This window comes from Trachemys scripta, chromosome 12 (assembly GCF_013100865.1).
Source record: "Trachemys scripta elegans isolate TJP31775 chromosome 12, CAS_Tse_1.0, whole genome shotgun sequence".
Taxonomy (NCBI): domain Eukaryota; kingdom Metazoa; phylum Chordata; order Testudines; family Emydidae; genus Trachemys; species Trachemys scripta.
Window position 1 is genome coordinate 25,470,970 of NC_048309.1, and position 11,650 is coordinate 25,482,619.

Consider the following 11,650-nt stretch of genomic DNA (forward strand, 5'->3'; position numbering starts at 1 on the left):
TTGTAAAGGTATTTAGCGGTCTAAATATGTAGATAGGCCCTTCTGAAAATCCTGGCATCCCTGAATCTTTAGGCACCTAAATACCTTTAAAGATTAAAAGCCAACCCTCCAGGGTTTGTAAAGTGCTTTGTGAACATTATAACTACTGCCTGCTGGAAGAAACCCTTATGGCCTCTTTCCCTTTTGTAGGAACAAACGCCAGCCTGGTCCGGATACAGAAACTTGTCAACTGATGGGAACAAAGAACTGAGAGATTTGGCTTTACCAGGACACTAAACACGATTTAAAAAAAAAAAAAAAAAATCAGGGTTCCACGGAACTTCTGCTGTGTGGTGGTGGCCTTTCCTTGTCAAACACTCTAGCAGTCTGGCAGGATCTTCTTTACTACTTTTCCACCTTCCAGCCTCTCTCACATCATGTTGTTTCTCTTGAACTTTATTGCAGGATAGTGCTGGCTTCCCTCCCCTCCCCCTTTTAAATGCTTTGGTGTGGGTCACTCAGTGCAAGCTGTTGGCATTAGATTGGTGTTTCTGCATTTCTTCAAATTTCTACTTGGAGATTTCTCCTGAATATTATAATTGACCTGCTTTTTCTTTTTCTTTCACTGTATCTCTGTCACATTCTCTTCAATTCCACTCTCTTGCTCCTTCCCACCTCTGCCGTTGCAGGTTCATCATGCCTAGTGGCATATAAAAAGACACCTCCCCCCGTCCCACCTCGGACCACCTCAAAGCCGTTCATCTCTGTCACCGTGCAGAGCAGCACCGAATCAGCCCAGGACACCTACCTGGATAGCCAGGACCACAAGAGCGAAGTCAACAGCCAATCGGGACTGAGTAATTCTTCAGACAGCTTAGACAGTACCAGAACACCCAGTGTGACAAAAGGCAGCCTTGTGACTCCAGCCAGAGATGCTCCAGAGTTACCCCAGAAAAATGCAACCTTGAAAAGTGACAAAGGAACTCTGACAAGTGAAGAGCCTAAGGTGGAGAATATTCCCAAAAGGAAGCTGTCGTCTATAGGAATACAAGTATGGAATAGTTTGTACTCCTTTGTGTAACAGAGAATGTTCTTAAATGTATCTAGTTAGATGTGTCTTGTAACCAAACCTGCAGCTGAACCCACCCGGATAGCTAAAGAAATTAACCAGTTTGTAGAGCAATCATCCAGGGCACTCAGAGGTGAAATACAACAAAATGTTGCTATAACAGGAATGTGTTCAGTACAAAATTAAAACGTGTCATAAAATAATGTAGCTCTGTTAAATGGGTAATTCTCTTTAAAGGGGCTTCTTGCCAAAAGTACATATGCACAAATGCTAGAGTTAGTGTGACATATACTGTATTTTACAGTCAGTCTACATGCTTTCAGTCTGAGTTCAAGGCATAGCTTCATTTAAGATTCAAACTCTTCTATTATAGAACTATTAAGCATGTTTGGGGCTGCTATAGTATGTAATGATTATGGCACCATGGCTCTGATGCAGTCTATCTGTGGGAGTGCCCCTCCTTCACCCCTATTGCTTCTCTGAGAACTTCTGTTGCTGAAAGCCAACAGAACATGCAAACTAATGAAAAACAGTTGCTAGCTTTGTAGCCCAATGAAAACTGCTCAAGGAGAAACATGTATCCAAGCTTTGTCCTGCAAAGGCTACTTTTGGAGAAGTTTTTAAAAAAAAAGCCTAATTTATTTGCATTTTGCTTGTGGACAACATTTCAAATGCAGGTGGTTAAACTTTATGTTCACCTGTTGTATCCACAAGCACCTGCTGCACGTCACCTTATGACATGCTGAAGTGGAGTAACCTTCCCACTTGCAAGTTTAAATGCAAAACATGTGGGTTCGGCAGGTGTGAGTTTGGGTTTGAAAGTGCAGTTTAAAACACATCTTCTACAGCATCAGACTTTCCAGTTTTGTTCATCACGTAGAAATGACCCTTTATCCAACGTAATGTGCATCTCGGTATCACCAGGTTAAACTCTTCTATGTTGAAGTCATACCCAAGCAGACAAGTTAGTTCTTGTTTACCATCTTGTCCACAGTTAATCATTCTGAATGCCATGGAAGTTCGGCAGTGCAAACTGTTCATTCAATATGAGGTTTTACATTGGGTTGTGAATTGTTCTGCTGCTGAAATCTAGCTGGCAGAGTAGCTTCCAATGTTACTTCGATATTGATTCTTCCCCACAGAAATAGTGGGAGTTGGAGCAAACAACTGTGGGGGTGAAGGGGTAGAGGGAGAATTCCCTTTTTAAAGAGTCTGACTGTTTCAATCTGCTCCCTCCCCGACCCTATTCTGGGGTTGAGGTTCTTATGCTGTGACCCATGCCTCCCTACCTCCAGTACCTGGATTTCACTTACGGCTGCAACTAACTACTCAGGGCTTTCATGTTGTTCTTGGGTGGGGAGAGGGGAAGTTGAGGAGAGGATACTAGGCTTCAGAAAGTTTGAGAGCCCCTGTTCTAGGGATGCCCTTTTGACAATCAGGCTACTGTCCTCTCTTGAGCCTCAGAATGGCCATCGGCCTGCCTGCCTTGTACATGCAGCTGCTCTGAGGCATCAAAACCTTTCCCCTACCTGTTGTTTCTATTGTGGCAGTTGATAGAGCCAGATCCAGAATGGCTGTCTGATTACTGCAGGGCTAGGGATAAAATCTGACGTCCTCAGCAGATTGGGGCACTGGTGACTTCTCCTTAGGCTAGCAGTATTGTGCCATCCATCCTAAAACAGCCTTCAAATTGCTTTACAGCATCTGTATGCTCTGTGTGCGCGCGCATGTGGTTGCAACTCTCCTGTTATACTATCATGAATTCTAGCAGCAAGTTTTTGTTTGTTTGTACTTTTTATTTAATAAGGTTGACTGCCTTCAGCCAGTGGCAAAGGAGGAGCCCCCTACGCCAACCACCAAATTCCAGTCCATCGGGGTACAGGTAGAGGACGAGTGGCGGTGAGTGAGAGACACAGGCTCTTTTATTTTATCCCTTTAAACTACACTTTGCCAATTAGCTTAGACCCATGTCTCGCCTCAGTTTCATGTTTCAGTACTAACTGTGTTGAGCAGCATGTGCTTTTATCAAAAAAAGTACTTGCTCTGTAATGTAAACAGCTAAATCAATGGGAGCTTGAAATAAAAACCGAACCCAAGATGTAATTATAGATGCGCGTCAGTCATTTTGTCTGAATGGCCTATTGCAGTAAGCAGGCAACCTTATAATTTTGTCTGTCTGCATGTATGGTGTGGGTATTTGTGTTTTAAGGTGGAGGGGCTGGGGGGGGAACAAGGCTCAGCTGCAGATCCGTAAACAAACCCGTTGCATTGTGTACCAGTGTGTGAATCCAGCCAGTTGGAGGGCTCCCCTTCATTCTCTTGTTCCTGCTCTTTCTGCAGAAACAACCACTCTCGCAGTATGTCCTCCAAACAGGACGCCGATTCCGATGCACAGGAACCGAATCACTCAAACTGTAAATCATCTGAGAGAAGCCTTGCTGATTGTCCCCCGCGCTACAACTCTGTCAGTGTTGATGCCAGTACCAGGCAGCCAGCCAAGCCCTCCCAGTTCAAGAGAAATCTCTCCTATGGAGATAGCAGTGACCCAGCCCTAGAGCCTTCCTCTCTCCCTCCTCCGGACCCTTGGCTCGAGACATCCTCCAATTCACCATCAGAACCAACACAACCAGGAGCCTGCAGGCGGGACGGGTACTGGTTTCTGAAACTCCTGCAGGCAGAAACAGAAAGGTTAGAAGGATGGTGCCGTCAGATGGACCAGGAGACCAAAGAGAACAATCTCTCTGAAGAAGGTGGGTGTTGAGAACTGCATAGCACTCGGGAGGAATGTGGGGTGTAACTGGAACGGGGCAAACCTGTTCGTAATGGCCAGATACAGGCACTTGTGGTCGGATAAAATTTAAGAAAAAGAGAATTGAAGCTAAGTAACTGGAGAATCTTCCTGACAGAGAGGGAACGTCTTCACCGGGATAAAAAAACCCGTGGCTGAGCTGGGTCAGCTGTCTCAGGCTGCAGGGCTAAAAACCCTGCGAGGGGGGACATACCCTGAGACTTGCTAGCATGTGGAACAATCTGACAAAGGAAAGGGGTGATGCTGGCCAGGAAGGAACTAGATGGGATAAGCTTTAGAGTCTGATTCTAGAATCACACGGAGCAGGCAAAGAGTGAGGTTACTTAGGAATTTAAATGTGGGTGATATTGCTACAGTGGGCATGATCTGTACCTAGGGCTGGGTTGTAACGCTACAAGCTGCACTGCCCTAGGAGTGACTCAGACACAAATCACTGCTCCATTGTTTGGGAGGTACGGGGCGCTTACATCATCCCTTTTACTCTTCATTTCCCCTCCCCCAGCCTTCATGCATAAAGCCAGCTATTCTGGCTGCCAAGTTGGACAGGCAGTGTAGGGCTGTTCCCACTCTTGGACCCTCCTCACCTGCTTGCCTGCAGGGGCGGTATCAAGGGACCAGCTGTGCTCTCCCCCCATGGCAGGAGCTGCACGCTGAGCAGCCCATACTCATTTGAGCAAGGGAGGAATAGGGCACGGGGTCCATCTACCCCTTGGTAAATATTTCCCAGCAAATTCTTTAATGCAGAATTAAGTGTGAAAGTGTGTTTGGAGAGAGTCCAGCTCATGCCCAACAAACCACACTCAAATACCAAAAACAGTTTAAAAAGCCCAGCAAATGAATTGGTAAAGGATCGATCATTGAGTTCCTCACTGCCATATGAGCCTGCAATGCATTTGAGAGCTCTAGCTTTGTTTCATCTGAGCCTCCAGTAGTAACAAGCCCAAACACTTCTGTTGGTGGCAAGAGGGGACAATGTTTCCACACCTAAGAGCTCCGCTGAGCACTCTGAGGAAGAGTCTTTAAATCCTGGGACCTCAGCTGCTCAACGTCTAAACCTTTGTGTGAAAAGAGATGGTTGATCTGCTCTCCTCATGATCCTCTTGTATTTTGGAAGCGTGGGTTAAGGTCTGTCTGAGAGCATGTGCCTGCAGGTCAGGGGCACTGCACATTCAATGGGGGCTCGCCTATAGATCGTGCCTTAAAAGGCTTGTCGTTCAACCTTGCCGTAGGCTCTAACTAATTTAATGATTTTAGTGCTGTCTGTTTTAGGAAGCATAGAGCTATAGATATCAATAGTACTGTGTACAATTGGACGATAAGTGAAGCAGTCTATCTCAGCTGGAATGCCACTTCCCTTCTCTGTAGAATTTAACTGTCTTACGGGTCTCTGGAATTCACTTTCTCTAAATGCACAGGGGAAGAGGATATCAAACTGGCTTCTAAGGGTATGTCTACGGTGCAAAACAAAAAACCTGCAGCAGGTGAGTCTCAGAGCCCGAGTCAGCTGACTTGGACTTGTGGGTCTCTCACAATGGGATTAAAAATAGCAGTGTAGATGCTTAGGCACAGGTAGCTCGGGCCCAAACTCCAAACCTCTACACTGCTATTTTTAGCCCTGTAGCACGAGCCCAATCAGTTGATCCGGGCTCTGAGGGTCTCTCATCCCAAAAACGACTCCTCTGCCTTGGAACTTCAGTAAAGCTCTATTGCAAACAGAGAATCTTGTGGCAGCGTGGCTGTCTGCCATCCTTGATGGGTCTCTTGGCAGTAGAACAAGGGCAAACAAAAGTATACAGAGACCTACAGGCAATGCATCCGTTCGTAACAATAGATCATTAGTGACATGGCTTGTTTAAAACATGAGTAAAAAACACAATTTTGCTCGTAGAACCAGTATAAGCCAATGTGTATGAATGCTAGGAAGCATCTTAACCTTTTGAAACATTCTTGTTTTGCTACATTCAGCTGTTTTTATTTCTTATCTAAATTCTTACATTCCTTTTTCTTTCGTTAGTTTTAGGAAAAGTCCTCAGCGCAGTGGGCAGTGCACAGTTACTCATGTCCCAAAAGTTCCAGCAGTTCCGGGGCCTCTGTGAGCAAAACTTGGTGAGTAGAAGTAACTTTGTAAAATGGCAATAGTCTAACCACAGCTCTGTACTGCTAAGCTGAAGCACTCTGTGTATAATACAACCAGGCCGTTTTCTGGTGCCAAAGATGGATGAAGCTTTTTAAAATAAAAACTAAGCAGGTCTCACAAGCTGTGCGGTAACAAACAGGAGGCTGACTTTCTTAACATGCACTTACTGTCAGTTTAGCAACCGAAGAGGGGTAGCTTGGGCACCTCACACATGTTCTTGGTGTATGCGTGCAACATTAAAGCCATGTTCTGCCCTGGGATGCCAGCTCATGATTCTCACTGATATAAGTGGTAGCCAACCACAGCTATTGGAAGGCATAATTTGGCTGGAAGTATTTATCAGAGAGGATTGAAACAAATGTCTGCCTATATAAATTTGCTCCAGGCTTGAATCCTGGTAGGCAGCAGAGAGATTCTGCGTTCAGGATGCCTGATTGAACTATGTATTTTATTACTCTGAAATGTTTTTTAAGGTGAACTGCAAAGGGTTAGCCAAAAATGAAATGTTTATAAAAAGCCCCCAAGCCCTCTCAGAATACGTTTACTCTGCATGGCTGATGGAACCGTCCCCACAGTACCGATTCCAGTTGCTTGTAAAATGCTGTGTGTGAATTAGACTTCTTCAAACATGGTGAAGTTGCTTGTCCTGGCTGAGGTCTCAACAAGACAAACTTACAATTTTTAAAATGTATTTTTAGGTTTATCCCAGGATGAAAGCCGTTCTGGTGTTTAAAGAACACTTCAGTCAGGGCTCAGTAGCTTTTGTTGAAACCTTCTGGGGAAAATAATTTAGCCTTCAGGCTGACATATGAGTCAAACTGCAGCCCCAGTGGACATTTCCTGGAAAAGTTATGGGCCATAAAAATAGGGGGTAGTGTTGAATGACTGCTTTTTGGTTTTGCTGATTATAGCTGTAATGACATTTGCACTGGCAGAGAATCCAGGGGCCAGACTTTCAAGAAAGCTCAGCATGTTGGGTGCATGCTGAGTACTGAGATCTTTTAAAAATCTGACACCAGATGTGTGTGCTGAGCCCTCTGAAAGCCAGGTCCATGTGTAGAGCTCAGATTCTTCAGGGACCCAACTCCAGTTTACTTGGAACAGCTAGCTGTTTGGAGAAACTTCTGTCATTTATTTAGAATCTTTCAAACCAGTTTTGGGTTTCTGTTAAACTCCCACAGTTCTATTTCAGAGAGAACATATTTTACTTCTGACCACGTTCCAGCAGAAACAAACAGCTTGTTTGCATTTCTGTGCATCAAGTGGCACTCAGGTTCTCAGGCTATATCCCATTTGGTCTGATCACATTTTGTCCAGTTTTTGTTATTTCAAGTATTACCATAGCATCTGGATGCTTAAAAAAGAAACCACAAATTTTCTGGTCTCTGAACTCAAACTTAGGACTTCTGGTGTGGTAACTCTGCGGGATGAGCACTAGGCCAAGCAGCCATCTTGTTTCCTGCTACCAACATAAACTTGGATTCTAGACTGGGTCTCTTCTACGGTAAATGTTGTCAGGGTTGGCCAGGACCAAGGCCTCGTGAGTGACGTCTGACTGTCTGCGTGAGACAGAACTTTCTCTGGGGGCTGATCAGAGGCTATGAAATGAACTTCCCCAAGTACTAAGGAACAGCACAAACATCACCACCTTCACTCCAAGTGCAAGACACAATTTTTTTTCTTTGTCTTCTGTAACATAAATATATAGCAACATGTATCTTTTAGAAAAATCCTATCAAAACAAGATACTCCACCACACGCATGTCTCTCCTGGGGAGAGAATGAGAGGAAAAAAAGGTGATAGATATGTAGTCACATTGCTTAATGCACTGTTGGAATGTGCTCCAACTATGTTGGTGGGTACAGTATAAGAACCTGTATAGAAGAGAATAGAACATGCACTGTATGGTGAAGATGAGACGTTTGGTTGTCCTCTTCCTATGGATATTTCAGAAACTTCTGCAGCTTCAGTCCCAGCCAGTAGATGTCGACATGAGCTCAGAATCGCAAAGGGTAAAAGTGTAATATAGCACAGACTACTGTAATCTCATGATCTGTGACCTGCTGTTTGTGATTTTCTTGTTGATGCCCTCTCCCTTGCAGAACCCCAATGCCAATCCCAGACCCACAGCCCAGGACCTAGCTGGGTTTTGGGATCTCTTGCAGTTGTCCATTGAAGACATCAGCATGAAATTTGATGAGCTCTACCACCTAAAGGCTAACAGCTGGCAACTGGCAGAAACACCGGAGAAGAAGGTGAGCATGGGGCAGTTCAGAGTGGCCAAAATATTGTGCACTCTGCTGAGTCAATAATAGCCGTTCTGTGTTAGCACTGTGTTCTTAAACTACGATTTCATAGATGAGATTTCTGGAACTGCTACTGTCTTCTGCTTGCTGCGTACTCTACCTTTTTTAATGCATATAATCATAATAGCGTTTCCTGCATGTTCAAAAACAGAAGTCTCCCCCTACACATATACGTAATCTCCTGTGAGGTGCATCAAGAAAATTCCTATAAGATAAATTTAAATGAGCTTTAGAAACTCCTGAAATCTTCAGGGGAAAAGTGATTTGGGGTAAAGAGTGGATGAGTAAATAGCACACATTTACATAGCGGGAGGTGACAGGCTTTTTGTTAAATGGATATTGGATAAAGAGGCTAAGTTTATACTGAATAGGCTGTAATCAGTACCTGTGAGAAACCATGTAACTTTAAATCCACATGTTTGCTTTATTTCTATGCTTACATCAGTTCTGAGATATGGGGGGGGCATGAGTCGCAGCTCACTGTGCATTATAAAACTTGTATTGAACACTACTGTTCTGCCTCTTAAAGTCCAGCTGTGTTAATCTTCTCAACATGCTCTGACCCATCATTAAGCCCTAGGAGCAACCTGCAAACCCAGATCTGCTTCCCAGGGTGGGATTCTGTGCCACCAGAGAGTGAGACTAAGTTCATTGTCTGTTAAATGGGAAAGCAGATAGTAAAAACTGTATGTAGCAAAAGTGTCTTGGACCAGAATCCTTTCTCCTTATTCACTTGATGCTCTGTTGCTGAAAGGCGTGTCCCCCTTTGGGCCACAAACTATCCCCTCTTCTTGTTATCTCAGAAGAGAGAGAACTTTTGTATGTGCATTTTTATTTTATGTTCTGTCTTTCTTCTTACTGTCTCTTAAAGGAAGAGAAGAAACCACCCCCTCCAGTGCCAAAGAAGCCAGCCAAGCCCAAAACCCCACTGAACCGGGACAAAGCCTCTGATTCTGTGGATAAGCAGCGCCAGGAAGCTCGCAAGCGTCTCATGGCAGCCAAGCGGGCTGCCTCTGTCCGGCAGAATTCTGCCACGGAGAGCGCGGACAGCATTGAAATCTACGTCCCTGAGGCACAGACCCGCCTTTGAGCAAAGGGGAAGAGGAAGGAAACACGTGTTTTTCTAAATCATTAAAGAGGAAAAAAAAATTCTCTCTAAACTTAGTGTGATTTATTCGGTCTAGAGACGCTGAGCCAACCTGACAAAGGGCTCCCAATTCGGCTTTTTTTCTCTCAGCTTTAAGTAACGAAGATTTTAAAAAAATCCCACACACAACAACAAAAATTCCCCCTCTTGTTTTCTCTCACTGGCTGCGGTGTTGCTGAACAGACTGAAAAGACTCCTGGAAGCCCCAGCCCCTCAGACTTGGAACTTCAATCTTTTTACTTGTTCAATCTAATGAGAATTATTAGCTTGTTTACAAGAAGAGGACGACAAAAAAAAAAAATGAAGCCTTGAGCACTTGCCATGCTGTGTTCTTTCTCCTTCTCCTCAACTCTGTTCTTCCTTATCCTTAGGGTTTTTTTCTTCTACCTCTTATTCTACCTTATCCACCCCCTCTCTCCCACTTTTTGCATGGCTTTGTTTACTGTGTTAGAAATAACCTCTCTTCCACAGAGCTCCTGAAGAGAACATCTGTTCAGCGTGTACTGGTGTTGCACTCTGCTAGCTAGCAGCCTTTCTTTATTTTTCCTTTAGTGGGGGGGAGGTGTAGGGGCGAAGGGCAGCAGGGTTCACATATCGATGTATTTGATTGAAAAGGAAGGAGGAAAAGATCTGTGGAATGTAATGCCGAGTTCTTCATGCAGCCTGGAAGCAAACGTGTGCAATAAGGTGGTGATGGGGGCAGCGCTTCGTTGGCTGATTCCAAAAGAAAGCTGGCCCCATTCCAGGCACAGGATGGGAGCTGGAAGGATGATGTGGTGGAACAAGTGTGACCCCTATACATATATACACACACTCACACTGACACTCACTCTCTCTCTCTCTCTCTCTCTCATTTTGTCCCCTTCTACACATTTTATTTTCCTTGAGAATCACTTGTTAAAAAAGCAGTTGCTACACAGTGGGGACCTGTTTCAAGGGGGAGGAAGGGTGTAATGATAGGGTATGTCAGGGTGGAGAACTGGGTTTTCTACAAAAAGAAGGGAGGGTGGCTAATGGCAGGCTGGCAGCCGGCCGACCTGTATGTATGTGTACATATGCACATATACACTTACTAGGATCTGTATATTTAATGCATACACACATATACATACCCATACACAAGTGCAAGTGGTGTATTAAAAGCACCTCAGTGAGAGTGGGTGTATGTATAGCATATATTTTTACATGTACTATATCTAGATGTGTGTAAAAGTGTGTGTAAAAATATATACTCCGTGTGTAATCAGATTATTTTTCCTTGTATCCCGTGCTTTTTTTGGTGAAGGGGAGGGGTTGCTAAATATTTTGATCCTTTTTAGCTCCTTCTCCCCCCTCACGCCTCCTTTTCGGTTTAGCTTCTTGGGGCTGGTCTACACTTAGTCCGGACTTCGGACTAAGGTACGCAAATTCAGCTACGTTAATAACGTAGCTGAATTCGAAGTACCTTAGTCCGGACTTACCGCGGTCCAGACGCGGCCGGAAGTCTCCCCCCGTCGACGCCGCGTACTCCTCTCGGCGAGCTGGAGTACCGGCGTCGATTGTGAGCACTTCCGGGATCGATCCCAGAACATCGATGGCGTGCCTCCGGACCAGCCGGTAAGTGTAGACTAGGCCTTGGAGTCGGGACTGAATGCCAGCGTCGCGTTCTTTTCCACCCTTCCCAAAACGAACACTTGCCCCCAAATTGAGCAATCATGTTGTTTGAGTGGAGAGATCTTGTGTCAGTTTCATGTGGGGGAAATCCCAAAGGAACTTAAACCAGGGTGTTGGTGATCAAAAAGGCAAAAAAATAAAAACCTAAATCCTATCTAACTGAACACTGTATACTGTGTTTATGCATATATAGTATGACCAATTTCTCTTCCTGCCCACCTACCATATAGATCTCGTAGCCTGGAGTGAGAACCTGTGAAAGTTTGACCATAAGCAAAGTGGCTCAAATCCAGCATTGGTTTTTAACTTTATGGGTAGAAGATGTTGACTTGCTGTTTTTTTTTTTTTTTTTAAATAAGGCTTTTTAGAGTTTCTTAGCATTCTAAAATTAGGAACATGTAGAATGTGAATTCATCTTAATCATGTTTCCAAAGGTATCCAGACTGCTGGGATACTGTCCCCAAAGCAGTTATTTTCTGGGCTCAGCGTTGTGGGCTGTAGTCTGTTTTGCTGAGCTTCTGAAAAACCTCTTTAAATTACGTGGGGACC

At 44.5% G+C, this 11,650-nt stretch overlaps 1 protein-coding gene and 1 long non-coding RNA gene across 5 annotated transcripts in view; both read left to right on the top strand.

Moving 5' to 3' along the window:
• Positions 1 to 303, top strand: part of LOC117885639 — a 39,599-nt gene extending 39,296 nt beyond the window's left edge. Inside the window, exon 2 of the long non-coding RNA XR_004647805.1 lies at positions 190 to 303. This is a non-coding gene — a long non-coding RNA (uncharacterized LOC117885639). The remainder of the gene's footprint in view (positions 1 to 189) is intronic.
• The window catches only part of DLGAP4 (DLG associated protein 4), a 104,713-nt gene extending 94,017 nt beyond the window's left edge, over positions 1 to 10,696 (top strand). For 3 of the 4 annotated variants that reach the window (XM_034786964.1, XM_034786965.1, XM_034786967.1), the window contains 6 exons: positions 669 to 1,030; positions 2,856 to 2,947; positions 3,389 to 3,798; positions 5,872 to 5,963; positions 8,098 to 8,250; positions 9,173 to 10,696. In XM_034786964.1, coding sequence (XP_034642855.1) covers positions 669 to 1,030; positions 2,856 to 2,947; positions 3,389 to 3,798; positions 5,872 to 5,963; positions 8,098 to 8,250; positions 9,173 to 9,391 — 1,328 coding nt within the window. In that variant the 3' untranslated portion in view covers positions 9,392 to 10,696. Of the gene's footprint in view, positions 1 to 668; positions 1,031 to 2,855; positions 2,948 to 3,388; positions 3,799 to 5,871; positions 5,964 to 8,097; positions 8,251 to 9,162 lie in introns of all 4 variants that reach the window. The other variant, XM_034786966.1, reaches the window with a different exon arrangement.
• Positions 10,697 to 11,650: the final 954 nt, after the last annotated feature.